We start from the raw sequence: 17,309 nt of genomic DNA, 5'->3' as shown, positions 1-17,309 counted from the left end.
TCAACAAAAAAGGATGATAGCAATATCTGATAAAATATATGATTATTTAAATTAAAAAGACAAATTTTCAAAGAAAGGAAATTTCAATTTTTATCGAAAAAAGATGTCACTTAAATGACGAACACTAAGATATGAATTTTAAACAAAATTTAGTACAAAAAAGTTGAATTTTCAACCAAAAAGGATGATAGAAATATCTGCTAAAAAAATGTGTTATATAAAAGAATAGGAGAATGGTTTTCTATGAAAAAAATGATATAAAAAGCTCACCTCTTTTTCCTTTTCTTCAGAGGTAGGTTTAATACGGCTTTTTCTGTGCAGCTCTTCCTCCACTTCTCTCAACATAGCAACTGTCTTTTGTTCGGTAATATCTTGCTGCAGTCTATATTCGTACATAAAACTTTGAAAATCCTCTTCCTCAAAGACTAGTGCTCTAGTGATGCAATCTTTGATGATTTCGATAATTTTGTAAACAGCATAACAGAATGTTTTCAATGGCTTATCTACAATTTGGCTAGGTTGGTGCAAATACAAATTGGTAAAGACGGTTTGAGCTAAACTGTGGCCTTCCAACCACGAAACTATACACGCGTATGTCGAATCAATTATTGCTATCACATCCGACACTTCTAAATTATCCAATTTAATCGTTCCCGAATCCACGGCTTGATTGAATGTATAAGGCTTGTTGTTTCCCCGATTGCAGAGCATTCCTGCATCCATTTTTGGATCCATCATCTCTATTGCCGACATCGCCTCGAAGAGACCAAATAGATCATCGTGTAAAAGCTCACCCAATTCCAAACCTGAGTCAAAATACGAAGAAAAAACAAGACAACTGTAAAATAAACATCTTTTGATGTTTCCGGGTGTCGAATTAAGCCTAGGAAACAGAAATTACCTGACAATTTTAGGTTTTTCGCAGTCATATCAAGTTTTTTCCAAGTACAGGGTGACCGTTTTAATCGGAGAAAAAAATTCCCAGTCATTTCCCGGTTTGCAACATTTTTCCCGGTCATTAAAATTTAAGCAATGGAGCTCTATTCTAAACTATTTTCCATTTAACCCTTGTATTTCAACCCAAAAAGACTCACAGCGTTTGCCACCCGGGTACCTAGGTACCCCGCCAACGAAATTGTTGTTAAAAGTCCATTGTAACTTGAAGTAACTATGTGTATTGAATAAATATTTAATTATTCATATTCTAGGAAGGTATTCCTACTTGAATATAATAATTTAATAATGTGCAGTAACCTTGGTAGTAATAAAAAAGATATAAAACGTGCGCAGCTACATCGCAAATTTCTTGTTTCCGAGGAGGCTTGGTATAACGTCCAAGAATTCAAGAAAATTCAATTTAAAATGTATATATTTTGTAATTATTTATAAAATTGTCCATATTTACTTCATATACTAGTATAACAAACTTTATTTTTATGATATACTGTATGAAAATCATGCTTTTTCAGTCGGGGTACCCAGGTACCCGGGTGACTCCACCGTGCTTTTTTTTTAATTGCAAGATATTTCAAGCTAAAAAATTTCTAAAAATATATGCAATGCAAATTTTGATAGAGAATCAATTAGATCATGCTGATTCCCGAAGCATTCGGCCTATCTTTATTAGAAAAAAAGTTATTTAACAAAACGTATGCCGATGGGTAGCGGGTGGCAACACAAGGGTTAAGGTAATAAAAAATAAACAACAGATTGAAGCGTTCAAAGTGGAACTCTTGGATTTTAAACTTTTAAAATTGATGTTTAAAAGTTTTTCAATTCAAAAACTTGGTTATTAAATTCTCCATAATTTACACGCATAAACTGGAAGGTACTAACACTTTTGAATTGAATAATTTTAAATGAAATGCAGATAAGGTGCAAAATTCCGAATTTTTAACTTTCATAAATTATAGAGTTCAAAGATTTAGATTAAGTTCCAAAAATATAAATCCACGTTAAAATTATCAATACTCTAAATTAATAAATCAATCAGTGAGGTTAAATAATTGTTTTGAATTGAAGCCCCAACACATATTTTGTATCCATGGTGTTCTATGTATATGAGTTTTTTTTAACTGTTTCTTTATTCCGGAGAAGCGCTGCGATCAAAAATTCGAAAATTGAATTCGAAGTGAATATCAAAATAGTCGAGATTATAAATTTCGAAAATATACCGTTCTAAGTCTAACATTGAAAAAAGAAAATTAAATTTATCATCATTGCACAAATTTAAAAGAATTTGATGAAATGCCTAATAATTCATGGTGAGATTAAAAGACTTCAGGATGAATTAAATAACATATCAATAATCGAAAAAATCCACTGAATAAAGTAGAATTGAGTAAATTTAGAAGAATTCAGAGTGAATTCTAAAAATAATTTCAAATCCTTAAAACCCTACTAATTTCTAACCAATAATGTAAATAATTACTACAAAACAATTGAAATTATTTGGAAATAATTCAAAACATTGAAAAAATCCATGAATTTCAGTAAAGTTTGAGTGAATTTAGAGAAATTTAAAGGAAAGGTACGAAAAAAAATGATTTTAGAAAACTTAAAGATAATTCAAAAGAATTCGATATAATGCCTAAGAATTTAAGACGATTTGAAAATACTTCAAGCTGAATTAAACAAAAACTTTGTAAAAATCTATTGAATTGAGTGAATTTAGAGGAATTAAAAATAATTCAGCATTAAGAATTCAGTGCGAATTCCAAATGAATTTTATAAAATATTTGAAAATCTCTTTAAACCTTTGAAACGCTACGAAATCCAGCACTTTTTGTGAATACATATTTTTCAAATCCATTAAAATATTTAAAACCCTGAAATTTTTCAAAGCCCTTAGAAATCATATTGCAATAAATAAAAAAAATCTGTAAACCTTTTAATATTTCCTAAGATATTTAAAATTCTTTTAATATTTTTTTAATCTCTTGAAAGTTTCTAAAGCCCTTGAAAACGTTTAGGATTTCGTTATGATACCTTCAAATATTTCAAATTCTTTAAAATCCCATTAAATGATTGAAATCAATGAAAAATTTCATTCCAATCTTTAAAATAAAAAACCTAAAATATTTCAAATCCTTTCATATATTTTTTTATCCCGTGACATTTTTTTAATCTCTTGAAAATTCTAAGGAATTTAAAAAAATGCCTTGAAATATGTCAAATCCTTTCACTATTTTATCAATTCATCCCCATGATCAATTCAATAAAAGCTTTAAAAAAAAGAATCCATTGAATTAAGTAGATCAGAGCAAATTTAGGAGAATTTAAGAAAATTTAAAAAATTCGATAGAATTTCGATGAATTAAAAGGTTCAATGATAAATTAATAAGAATTCAGGGTAAAATTGAAAAAACAAAAATAATAATTTTAAATCTCTTCAAATCTTAGAAACCCTACAAAATAACTCCCTTCTCTTGAATAAATTCTTTCAAATCCACTCAAATATTATTAAATCCCATGAAATTCTATGAAATCTGATGATATTTCCTGAAATTCTGTAAAATTTATTAAAATACCTTGAGATCTTTAAAAAAAAATCATTACAATCCTTGAAATCTTTGGAAAACTTACAAAATCGAGTAAAAATTTTTTAATTCCTACAAATTAATACAAATAATTAAAAGTTCCTTAGAATTATTTAAAATTGCCCAAAATATTAAAAATCCTTTAAAATATTTTGAAATCCCTTGAAATTTTTAAAAGCTTTTGAAATTTTTTTAGAATTTTTAAAAATACCCTAAAATCTTAAAAATCCATTCAAATTATTGAAATATATAAAAACTTTCGCAGAATCTTTAAAAATGCCCTAAAATATTTCAAAACATTTAAAGACAATTCAGAAATAGAATCTGCTGCTAAACATAAATCGCAAAAAGTAAGCTGAAAAATGAAAATACGTATTCCAAAATATTTGAATTGCAAGTTTCGAAAGCCTTTTTTCAATAACTAATTTATAAATTTAGTGTGCAAGGATTAAAAATTTTTTAAATGTTTTCAAAATTGTCTAAAATCGAAATCTTTTTAACGCTTTCCGCTTCCGCGTAACAGAGAAATAGTTCAAAGAAAAACTCATTTATATTAAACTCCATGGATACAAAATATGTGTTGTTACGTTATTTTTGCCAAGGCTCCTATTATATTATTAAGTTAATTTAGGCTAGAAACATTAAAAATAAAAAAATTTAAATTCTTTTCAACTTAAATGTTCTCAAATTAGAATTGAAATGATTTACATTTTTAATAGTTTAAGCCTCCTTGAAAAGCTTTAAAATTTTATTTCAAAATGTTGAGAAACCTTGAAGTTGTTTTCAATTTGTCCAAATTTAAAATTATTTTGGAAATTTGTAGAACTTTTAAATAACTTTTTAAATTAATTAAATTTGTCTTACAACTTTTAGAAAACCCTGCGAATTATACAAATTTTCTTAACATTTGGATTTATAAATAAGAATTGAACACTTATTATTTGTAGACAACGATTAGAGTAATTTTAAGAGATATCCACAAACTTTTAAAAATATTCAACATTAATTTGTGTGGATTTTTGCAAATTTCAAACAAAAAATTTAGAAGCTTTTTAAGAATTGTGAAAGGCTCCAAAAAAATAAAAATATTTTTTTGATATTCCTAGGAAAATTAAAAATGTTTTTTCATTTAAAACAATTATTTTAACAGAATATTTAAAAAGATTTCAAGACATTTCCAAACTTGTCAAAAGAGATCCTGGAAGATTTAAAAATTTTTTGTTTAATTTGCAGAATTTTCTCAAAATTGTATGCAAACTTGTATTTATTTTCAAATATGTTTAGAAGTTCTGCAAAAATGCACCCACTCCGTTTAAATTACTTAATATCTTTTCAATTTTTAAATTAATTTTGATTCTTTTCTAAATTTCTAAATATCTTTTAAAATTAATCAAATTTTGTTTACAAATAATAAGTGTTTAATTATTATTTATACATAAAAATTCAACAATTTTGCTTTCAAATTAAACATGTTTTAAATAGAACAATAAAAATTGTAACGTTACAAATTTTTTAACTTTTCGAAAGTTTCAGTTTCAAATTGTTTATTTTTAAATATTTAGCTTCATATTACTCGTCTTAAATTAACAGTCAAATATTGCTAAATATTAGATCATTCTTCTTTTGCTTAATTTAAAAAATTACCAATTAAATAGGTTAAAAATTGAATAATTTATACGAAAATAATATTTTTAATTTAATAAAAGCCTTTAATTACAAATATATTTTTATTAAGTGATTTTTTAAGTTGAAAATACTTTATAAAGCTTTAATCGCACACTAATGTTTTATTAATGACTAAGACTTTCGAATTGAAAGAGTTACTATCTGGAAATTCTTAAACTTTAAACGGATTTAGAATCGTTTTATCAAATCAGTTATTGTTCAATTTTTAATACTTAAAGTACAGATCCATTTTAGAAATTATTTATTTATATTTACATTTGATAAAATAAAAATCTTTTTTATCCAAAATTTTCAGCTTCAAACGCTTTTAATTTTTAAATATTTAAGTCTTCAAGACTTCACTTTAAAATTCTTTAAATTAAGAATATACGCTCAAAAATAAAAATCTAAAATGGAGAATTTTAAAAGTAAAAACTTAAACTTTTTTTTTTTACTTATCTGAAGTAATTATATTCAATTTTTAATGCTCTTTTAATTTCACCAAGAAAAAAATATACTTGGAAATATGCAAAAACCCCATTGTTTATTATATTCCTAAATATATTAGCACCATCGATTGAGATAAAATAATTATGACACTAAAAACATAATTAATCATTTGTTGAATTTGTCTCTAAAGTCCATGAATATGAATAATAATTCAAATAAAGTTTCATTTTATCATCTTATATTTAAAACTTAGTGCATATTTAGGTAAAATTAATGTATGTACTATATTAAATTAAATTTGAAACGCTTAAAATTCATAACTTTCGAGTAAAGATATTCCATTTTCAACAACAAAGCTGATTTTTTAACCAAATAGTTCAATTTTCAAATAAAAAATATCAATTTTCAACCAAATATAACTCAATTTCCAACTAGAACATATCAGTTTTTACCCAAAAATGGAGTCTAAATTTTCAGTTAAAAAAATTAATTTTCCATAAAAAAATGTCAACTAAACTGATAAATTTTAAACTAAAACTATGAATCTTCAACTGATATAGATGGATTTTAAACCAAAAAAGATACATTTTTAACAAAATAATTTCACTTTCAACCAAAAAGATGAATTTTCAACTAAAATTACGAATATACAACAGAAATACTTGAATTTTTTAACTGAAAATTGCAAATTTTGAACAATATAGTTGAATTTTTAACTAAAAAAGATCCGTTTTCAGGCAAAAATAGAAGTTAAAAACATTAATTTTCCACACAAAAAAAGTAAATTAATTGAATTTTCAACAAAAAAATATCTGCTTTTAATCAAAGTGATTCAGTATTTTTCATTTAAAAAAAAAACCAATTTATTTGCAACCAAACTGATGAATTTCCAATTAACAAATTACAGGAATTATTAACTGAATAGCGACATTTTCAACTAAAAAAAAATCAATTTTCAGCCAAATGATTGAATTTTTGACTAAAAAAGATCAGTTTTCAACAGAAAATGGAATAATTAAATTTCTAGTTAAAAAAAAATTCAAAAAAAAAAAAATTAATTGAATTTTCAACAAGAAAAATATCTATTTTCAACCAAAATGTTGAATTTTCAACTAAAAAAGATAAAAAATGGAATTGTTAAATTTTTTGTTCAAAAAAGTAATTTTCAACGAAAGAAATGACTATTTAACTGGAATACTTAAATTTTCAACAAAAAATTAATTTATAAACAAAAAGATTAATTTTCAAACAAAAAGGATCATATTTAAACACAAAAAATTAATATTTTTTACGATTTCTCAACAAAATACATAAACAGTTAAATTTTCAGGAAAAAATTGATTTTCAAACAAACTGATCAATTTTCAACTTATATTAGGAATCTTTTTTCAAAAAAATTTATGAATTCTCCACTGAAGGAAAATCAATTTTTAACTAAATATTTTAATTTGGTACGAAAAGTGATAAATTATCAACCAAAAATTGAAGTTAAATTTTCAATAAAAAAAATTAATGTTCAACTAAAGAGATGAATTTTTAACTAATTATGAAATATTCATTTGAAACAATAATTACATTTTCAATTTTAAAAAATTATCATTTTCAACAAAAAAAAAAACTAAAATAAAGTGATGAATCTTCGACTAGAATAGTTGAATTTTAAATTTAAAAAAAAATGATTTTCAACTAGAACGGAAAATTTTCAACCCAAATAATTGAATTTCAACAAACAAACAAATTTTTTAATTAAAAAAAATTGATGATTAACCAAAGAGACGAATTTTTAACTAAAATGATGCCATTTTCAACTGGAATAGTTACAATTTCAATTTTTAAAAATTATTTTCAAACCAAGAAAAAAATGTTCAAAAATTTATTGGAAAAGTTACATTTTCAATAGAAAAAATTAATTATCAGACAAATAAAAGATGAATTTAAAAAAAAGATCATTTTTCATCCAGCAATGAATTTTCAATTAAAAATATAAGTTTTGAAATAAAGATTGAATAATTAAAGTTACAGTTAAAATAATCAATTTTACAAACAAAAAAAAAAGATTTTATACCAAAGTGATGAATTTTCAACTAACTGAATAAAAATTCAGATATTTTGTTAAAATTTCAAAAAATCGTTTAAAATTCATGCTTCTTAGTTGAAAATTAAACTTTTTTAATTAAAAATTCGTTCTTCGGGCTTTAAAATTAACAATTTGATTAACATTTTATTTCTTCATTGACTAATAAATTTCTTAAATTGCTATTTCATATTTTGTTGAATATTCATGGTTTTGGTTTAAAATTTAATCTGTTACTGCAGAAAATTTACCCTTTTCGGTTAAAAATGCTACTATCTGGTTGAAAATTAATCTTTTTCAATTATAAAATAATTTTTTTGTTGCAAATTCATATTTTTGAGTTCAAAATTTAACTGTTTTATAGAAAATCCGTGGTTTTCGCTCAAAACATCAACATTTTGTTAAAAAATTTAACTATTTGGTTGAAAAGATAAGTATTTTGTTGAAAATTCAACTGACTGTTTAAAAATTTATGTATTTTTTTAAAAATTCGTCCTTTTAATAGAAAATTATTTTGTTGGTTCAAAATCAAGTATATGCTTTTTTTAAACATACTTCTTTGTTCGTTAAATCCAACTATCTATTTTTTATTAAAATCTAAATTGTAACTTTTTTTTTGCTTAAAAATTCCATATTTTGGTACAAAATTATATATTTTGCGTAGAAAAGTAATTATTTTTTTTATTAGAAACAAATTCTCCTCAATGAAAATCTAAATCTATTTTTGGTTAGAAATTGATCTTTTTTGGTTGGAAAATTCAACAATTTAGTTTAAAAAAAATTTAAAGGCGAAAAAAATGTAAATAAAAGCAAACTATTTGGTTAAAATATACGTATTTGGGCATAAAAACATTTTTTTGCTTAAAAACCAAGAATTTGATTATTTTGTTGATAATTATTGGTTATTCTTTAAATCCATTTTTTTATTCGTAATTAAAATCTAAATTATAAAACATTCTTTTTTTTACTTTAAATTTCAAAAATTAGATATAAAATTCAATAGATTGGTACAAAATAAAATATTTTTTGTCGAAAATGTCTTTTAAAGTTTAAAGACGAAAAAAATGTAAATAAAAGCAAACTATTTGGTTATAATGCATGTATTTTCTGAAAATTCCCCTTTGTGGTAAAAAATCTAGTTTTTTGGTATTAAAAATCAATTATTATACTGAAAATTCTGGTTGAAAATTATTATTTTTTGTTTGTTAAAGTAATTTTTCGACTGAAAATGAAACTATTTTGTGGAAAATTAAATCTTTTTTGTGGAAAATTACCGATTTTTTATTGTTAACAAATTCTCAATGAAAATCTAACTCCATTTTTGGTTAAAAATTAATCTTTTTTTGGTTTAAAAATTCAACAATTTAGTTTTAAAAAAGTTTAGAAACGAAAAAAAATCTATATAAAAAAACTATTTGGTTAAAACTGGTATTTATTTGTAGAAAATCAATTTTTTTTTAATCAAATGAATCGTTTAGTAAGTAATGCTTTAAACTGAAAGTATTTTGCAGAAAATTAAACTGCTTAATTGTAAAATTGACATAATTTTTCAAAATTCTTTTTTTTTGGTAGAAAATTAATCTTCTTGTTTGAAAATTCGTCTTTTTAACTTGAAAAATGTGTTTTTAGTGTCATTAATTTCGAAATGATAGCAAAATAGTTTGAAATTATTCTAATTTAAAACAGTACAATTAATTAGAATAGATCATTCTCTAAATTAAAAAAAAAAAAGCTTACACTACTCGCGCTGTCATATTCTAGTTTTCAATAAAATGTAAATGTAAAACTTCAATGTAAAACGTCAATTGTAATTTCAAATATAGTATATTTAAAGAGAAAAGAAAAAATAACAATAAAAAAGGGATGAAAAATAGAGGAAAAATTACTCATAAAAGAAAATATAACCCCAGATTACCTTTGATAGAGTCGAAGAATTCCTGGGTGATGTCGACCCAATTGTAGTTGACCCGCCCCATTCTGCAATAAAATTATTAACACTATTTGTTGTTTAGATTTAAAATGTATTGTCTATTAGAAATTACCGCCGTAAATAGATTGTGATATAGGTTATTTTGTGTACAAACTTTGGAATAAAAATTAAGGAGAAAATTAAAGTGGAGTGGGGTAAAAAAATATCTAAAAAAATAATATACTGATTTTAAACTGCATTTTTAACTTACACGGCTTCTTTTTCCTCATTCATTTCCACTGAGCTCCGTTTTTCTACCGTCGTCGCCATTTTGATTTTCGTCGTCTTCTGCGTGTTCTTCTGTCATTTCTCACCAGGCTTGCCAAGCAATATAATTAAATGCGGATGACCAGCGCTACTTTTTAATTATGTTATATTTCCAAAATGAAGGAGTAAATACAAATATTATTTTGTTTAGTTAATTTTGCTTTAGTTTTAATTTATGATAAAATCAATTTTGTATTTTTATTTAAATAAGGAGAGCGAATTTTCGCTCTTAGGTTGGTAAAGTGAACTGTCAAAAATTGACCAATGAACGTTCTTTACACTGGAGTTGAATCCACGAGAGGCACCCTTTTCGCGTGCGGGAATATTTGAAATAGTTTTTCTTAAAGCTTTTAAAGCGAAGAGAATTAAATACCTTTTTATAAATAAGGAAAGCTTCTAGGAATATTTTACAAATAAAAATATATTCATTTATTATCTGTTATTTCAAATTACACAGATTTATTTTTAAAATATACATAATTTATCAAGTAGTCTTATTAATCTAACACCGGTCTTATCAGCGTAAGGCGTAAACTTATCAGCTGATTTCGCATTTCGCACGTTTTGAGGTTAGAAAACTGATTAAAGGAGGAAAGTCTCATTGTAACCATAAATATTTTATAAATATTTACGATAAAATAAAGCAAATATGAACCTGGACTTTTACGACAACAATTTTCCAAAGGTAGGAGCTCAATTTGGTATATTATAAATAAAGTACTTTTTCATTCCTGTTTTTTGAATTTGTTCGTTTTATTATTTAAAGTTTAGAAACAAATGCGTCTAATGGAAATAATGTTGATTTGATCATTTTTTCATTACTTGAAATATTTAGGATAAAGAAAAAGCTTTTAACTTTTTTGACTTGTGATATTAGCTTCGGTAAAATTAATTAAATGTTAAAAATCAGCTAAAATTTATATTATAGTTTTTAATGTCAAGCATGATTGGTCTTTAAAATTTTTAACTTTTTACATAACAAATTAAAAATTTTAAATCCTTAAACATTCAGAGTATTGTATTTTATAATTTATATTTATTTAAAAAAAAATTAATTTCCTATTTATTTATTTATTACATATTATTATATGTATTTTATAATTTTCCAGATTCCCTAAATTCTTTAAAATCTCTGCAATTTTCTCAATTTCCTGGAATTCTTTAAATTCTTAGAATTCCTAAATTTTTCAAATTTTCTGAAATCCTCTGAAATTCTCTGAAATCTCTTAAATCTATCAAAATTGCTGAATTTCCTGAAATCTTCGAATTCCTTGAATATTCTGAAGGTCTAAAATATTCGGAATTCTTTGAAATCCTTTAATGTTCAGAGTTCTTTAAAATTCCTAGAATGTTTGGAATTCTCTGAAATCCTTGAATATTCGAAATCACTAAAATTGCATGAATTCTTTGAACTCCATGAAATCCTTAAATATTCTAAATTTCCTGAATTCTCTTAATATTTGGAATTTCAAAAATTCCTGCAATTTTCTGAATACCTTCAATCACCTAAATGCTCCCAAATCTGCTGAATTCCCTTAATATCCTAAATTTGTTGAACTTGAAAATCCTGAATAACTTTAATATTCGGAATTCTTTGGATTCCTTGGCTTCTCTGAAATCCTTGAATATTCTTAATTACTGAAGATCTTTGAATTCTTTGAATCCTTAGAATTCCTTGAATATTCTTAATTTCCTGAATTCTTTGAATTTATAGAATTCCTGAAATTCTTTGAATGTTCTGAATACATTGAATTACTTAAATCCTCTGGAATCTCTGAAATGCGCCGAATTCTCTGAAATCTATAAAATTCGGTAAATTTCCTGAAATCCTTAAATTCCCTGAATATCCTGAATTTCTTAAGTATTCGGAATTCTCTGACATCCTTCAATGTTCAAAGTTCTCTAAAATCCTGGAATGATCGGAATTCTCTGAAATCCTTGATTATTCGAAATTGCTGAAATCCCATGAATTTTTAGAATTCCTAAAATTCTTCGAATTTTCTGAGTATTTTGAAACACCTAAACCTTCTGAAATCTCTTAAATCTATCAAATTCGCTGAATTCCCTAAAATCCTTAAATTCCCTGAATATCCTGAATTTCTTAAATATTGGGAATTTTCTTCAATCCTTCAATGTTCGGAGTTCTCTAAAATCCTGGAATGTTCGGAATTCTCTGAAATCCTTCAATATTCAAAATTACTGAAATTCCATAAATTCTTTGAATTTGTAGAATTCCTGAAATTCTCCGAATTTTTTGAATACTTGAAATTACCTAAATCTTCTGAAATCTCTGAAATTCTCTGAATTCTCTGAAATCGATCAAATTCACTGAATACCCTGAAATTCTTGAATTCCTTGGATATCCTGAATTTCCGAAATATTAGGAATTCCCTCAATTCCTTCAATGTTCGGAGTTCTCTAAAATCCTGGAATGTTCGGAATTCTCTGAATTCCTGGAATATTCGAAATTACTGAAATTTCATGAATTATTCGAAATCTATAAAATCCCTAAATATTATGAATTTCCTAAATTCTTTGAATTTTTACAATTCCTGAAACTCTTCGAATTTACTGAGTATTTTGAATGACGTAAATCATCTGAAATCTCTGAAATTCGCCGATTTCTCTGAAATCTATCAAATTTGCTGAATTCCCTGAAATTCTTGAATTACTTGAATATCCTGAATTTATTAAATATTCGGAATTCTCTGAAATCCTTCAATGTTTGGAGTTCTCTAAAATCCTGGAATGTTCAGAATTCTCTGAAATCCTTGAATATTATAAATTTCTTGAATTCTCTTAAAGTTTAGAATTCTAGAAATTCTTCGAATTCTCTGAATTCTGGAATACTAGAATTTTTTAATCTTTTTTCATCTGTAAATTCCCTGAATTCTCTAAAATTTATGAAATCCTTGAATATTCTAAATTTCATAAATTCTTTCGATGTTCAGAATTCCTGAGAGTTCCAGAATTCTCTTAATGTTCAGAATTCCTAAAATTCTTTGAATTCAAGGAATTCATGGAACTCGACTATTTAATGGAATTCGCAGATGTACTGAATTCGTGAAATTAACGGAATTCATGTAATTTATTAAATTCATGGAACTCTTAGATTCAATAAATTCACGGAATTCAAGGATTGATAAGACTGAAGGAATTTGATAAATCAACGAATTGTATGGATTCTTGAAGTGCGAGGAATTCGAGCAATTCACCTATTATATAATTCACAGAATTGATGAAATTTAGGGAATAATTGAATTCATGTAATTTATCAAATTCACGGATTTGAAGGAGTGAATGGTATTTAAGGAATACACGGAATTCACGGAATTCATGTAATTTATGAAATTCTCAGAATTCAGGAAATTCGCGGATTTTAAGGAATTCATGGAATTCATGCAATTACTAAATACGTGTAATTTATGAAATTCATGGATTTGCAGGAATAAATGGTATTCAATGAATATACGGAATTCGTAGAATTTACGGAATTCGTGTAATTTAATATGGAATTCATGTCATTTATCAAATTCACGCAATTCAGATAATCCAGAGCATTTAGAGGAATTCGGAGGAATTCATAAGATTTCAAATAATTATAAAATAATTGCTAATTTAATGCTGATATATATTTGAAATTTCACTATGAATGGTTTTGGAACGAAAATTTTTTTATTTTCAGGAACATCCTCGGAATTTAATTCCTGAATTGTGTAGACAATTTTATAATCTTGAATGGGTTACTGGAACAGGTGGTGGAATATCCATAAAATATGAGTAAGTATTAACTTTATACTCAAGCTTTCATTCTTAATTTACTACACTGCATTAAAAATTCAATTTCAGGACGATTGAAACATCCCGAAAAATAAACTTCCCGACACTTTAAGATTCCCGAAATGGAAAATTTCCGAATAATGAAATTCACGAACCGTTTATAGTATTACCAAATTTAAAAATTCCCTGATAATAAAATTCCCGACAGAAAATTGCCGAATTATAAAATATCCAAACTAGAAAATTCCCGAGTTTAAACAATAAAGTTTTTTTCATAAATATTATTTCTCAAAAATGCAATCAAATATTTTTATCAAAAAAAAATATTTTAATGTTTATAATTTCTGAAATTATTGTTTGAATTTCAATGGTTTATATTCGAGAATTTTCTAATTCAGGCACTTTATTATTCGGGACTTTTATTATTAGAAAATTTTATTTTTCGGGATTTTTCAATCCTCCAGAAACTTTCCTAAAATATTTTGATTTTTCAAATTGCATTTTTAGCTGACAAATTTAATCGAAAATAATATGTACATTATTCTGTTATTTCGTGAAAAAAAGTTTCCCTTATTTTTTAACATTTAATATTTTTATAATAATAATTTATAATTTTTATATAAAAATATTTTTCTAATAAATTTTTTTAGATAATTTACACTTAAAATTTGAATTTTTTACTATCATAAAATTCCTATCAAAATTGCTTGGTTTTTCGCTAACTAATTTTGTATGCTTCCTGACTATTAATATTTAAAGATCGAAATTCTAATCTCGTATCATTTCTAATATAGAATCTGCTATAAATGGAATAAAACAGTTTGAAATTTAAATTTTTTAATTTGTAATGAAAAATATTCTATTTAAACCGAAGAAGTGAAAATGTGCATTATTAATGTGACTGATGTTCTTTTGAATTAAAAATAATTCAAATTAATTGGAAAAAATCCAAAATATTATCTTGATTTCAGTAAAATTATAATGAATTTAGAGGATCTTAAAAATTAAAGTTAATTTCTAAGAATTCGAGATGAGTTCAAAAGACTTCAAAAACTAAAAAAAAACATTGAATTGAGTAAAATTCAGTGAATTTAGAAGAATTTCAGTGAATTCAGAAAATGTAAGAGGCTTCAAAAGAATTCACGATACTTTAATAAATTAATAAATTATTTTAAATCTTTAAAAATTCCTTCGAAATTTAAAAAATACCCTAAAATCTTTCCATTTTTTTTTGTAATATACTAAAATTACTGAAATATATTTAAAATGCATTTTTAATAATCTTTTTAAAACTCTTAAAAATTCTTTGGAAGTTTTTCTAAATACCCTACAATATTTTAAATCCTTTGGAATCACTTCAAATTATTGAAATTTGTTAAAAATTCCTTGAAATTTTTAAAATCTCATTAAGTCCTTCGAATTCCCTTAAAATCAAAAAGACGAATTTTCAACAAAGCAGATAAATTTCCAACTAATAAATCAATTTTTTAAACAAAAAATGCAATAGTTACATTTTCATTTTAAACTATTAATTTTCAACAACAAAAAACGAATTTTCAAGGGGTTCAGTGAAAATAAAAATAATGAATTTTTAACAAAATAGTTGAATCCTCAGACAAAATGATAATTTTTCAAAAAAGAAGATTAATTTTATGCTCAAAAAGATTAAGTTTCAACGAAATACATGAATTTTCCAAAAAAAATATGTGAAATTTCCATCCGACACTATGGATTTTCAACAAAACAGTTCATTTTTTACGAAGTAGTTAACCGAAAAGATATGTTTTTAACAAAACAGTTAGATCTACAATCAAAAAGATGAATTTTTTAAAGAAAAACAGTTGAATTTTTAACCATTTTTAAACTTTTTTTAACCAAAATGTTAATTTTCTACTATATAATTTAATTCTCTACCAAATTGTTGAATTTTCTAGCAAAAAATACGAATTTAAATTTAAAAATATTTCAGTTTGAAATAAAAAACAGTTGACTCTAAAGATAATTTTTTAGCTAAAATAATGAATCTTCACAAAAACTTTATTTTTAACAAAGTAGTTTAACTTTCAAACAAGTGGAATTTTTAAACAAAAAAGATGAATTCTCAACGAAAGGTTTAATATTTCGCATTTCATTTATGAATTTTTCATACAAAAAGATGAATTTTCAACAAAACAGTTAAATTTTTAACTAAAAAATCAATTTTTTTAACTAAAAATGGAATAGTTACATTTTTAGTTTAAACAATTAATTTTCACCAACAAAAAATGAATTTTCCAAGGGTTTGTAACTGATGACATTTTAACAAAAAATACGAATATTCAACAAAATATTTCAAGTTTAAACCAAATAAAAACTTTAATTTTTAACCAAATAGATGAATTTTCTACCAAATTAGTTAAATTTTCAAACAGAAATACGTATTTTCTACCAAATTTTTTTATCAAAACAATTGCATTTTTAACAAAAAAGTTAATTTTCAATTGTATAGTTCAATTTTCTACAAAACTGGTGAATTTTCAAGATAAGAAAACGAATTTTTTTTAAAAAAGGTGCATTTTCAAACAAAAAACATAAAATCCGCAACAAAACCTTTAATACTTGATATTTCAACAAAAACCTATTTCAATTTAAAATAAAAAATAGTTGCACTCAACCAAAGAATATAAATTTTTAGCAAAATTTTGGATTTTTGAATGGAAATGATACATTTTTAACCAAAAATGAAATAGTTATATGTTCAGTTTAAAAAACTGTATAAATTTTCCACTCTAAAGATGAATTTTTAACTAAAATAATGAATCTTCACCAAATTAATTTTTTTTTAATCAAGTAGTTAATCTTTTAACCAGGTAGTTGAATTTTCAAACAGCAAAGATGAATTCTCAACAAAAATGGTAATAATTGAGGATATTTTGACCCAAACATTTCACTTTTTAGTTTATAAGAAATTAATTTTCAACCAAAAAAGAAAAAAAACTTCCAACTAATTTAAAATTTTCAACTAATCTGCTGAATTTTTTACTAAAAAGATAAATTTTTAACAAAATAATACAATTTTTAACCAATAAATAGTATAATTGTTAACCAAAACAAGAATTTAAACAAAAAATCAAGAAAAAGGGGAAATTTCTTGAAAACTTATAAAAAATTCATTATAAAAAAATTATGATAGACTTATACTGAATTTCCTAAAATATTAAAAAAATAATAATAAAATAATTAAAAATATTAAAAATCCTAGGGACAAGATTTACATTGCACCATCCGGTGTTCAAAAAGAGCGAATGTGCCCAGATGAAATGTTCGTACAGGATATTGAAGGCAAAGATTTGGAACTTCCACCTTCAGAAAAAAAATTGAAAAAGTCTCAGTGCACTCCTCTTTTTATGTGTGCTTACAAATCCAGAAATGCAGGAGCTGTGATTCATACACATTCCAAATTTGCAGTAATGGTCACGCTTTTGTGGCCCGGAAAAGAATTCCGCACCACACATTTGGAAATGATCAAAGGTCCAAATTTTTGTAGAAATGATTCTTTAGTAAAAACAATTTTTTTTATTTTTTA

At 24.4% G+C, this 17,309-nt stretch overlaps 2 protein-coding genes across 2 annotated transcripts in view; one reads left to right on the top strand and one right to left on the bottom strand.

The window, feature by feature from the left end:
• LOC117169500 (N-alpha-acetyltransferase 35, NatC auxiliary subunit) overlaps window positions 1–10,015 on the bottom strand; it is a 41,836-nt gene extending 31,821 nt beyond the window's left edge. Inside the window, exons 1-3 of the mRNA XM_033355910.1 lie at window positions 9,909–10,015; window positions 9,644–9,705; window positions 271–806 (exon numbers count right to left, since the gene is read on the bottom strand). Of these exons, the coding sequence (XP_033211801.1) occupies window positions 271–806; window positions 9,644–9,705; window positions 9,909–9,967 (657 nt within the window). The 5' untranslated portion in view covers window positions 9,968–10,015. The remainder of the gene's footprint in view (window positions 1–270; window positions 807–9,643; window positions 9,706–9,908) is intronic.
• Window positions 10,016–10,501: 486 nt separating this feature from the next.
• The window catches only part of LOC117169289 (probable methylthioribulose-1-phosphate dehydratase), a 10,896-nt gene continuing 4,088 nt past the window's right edge, over window positions 10,502–17,309 (top strand). The window contains exons 1-3 of the mRNA XM_033355591.1: window positions 10,502–10,649; window positions 13,650–13,744; window positions 16,986–17,254. Of these exons, the coding sequence (XP_033211482.1) occupies window positions 10,614–10,649; window positions 13,650–13,744; window positions 16,986–17,254 (400 nt within the window). The 5' untranslated portion in view covers window positions 10,502–10,613. The remainder of the gene's footprint in view (window positions 10,650–13,649; window positions 13,745–16,985; window positions 17,255–17,309) is intronic.

The sequence above is a fragment of the Belonocnema kinseyi genome, chromosome 3 (genome assembly GCF_010883055.1).
Source record: "Belonocnema kinseyi isolate 2016_QV_RU_SX_M_011 chromosome 3, B_treatae_v1, whole genome shotgun sequence".
Taxonomy (NCBI): domain Eukaryota; kingdom Metazoa; phylum Arthropoda; class Insecta; order Hymenoptera; family Cynipidae; genus Belonocnema; species Belonocnema kinseyi.
This window is presented reverse-complemented; position numbering and strand designations above follow the sequence as displayed.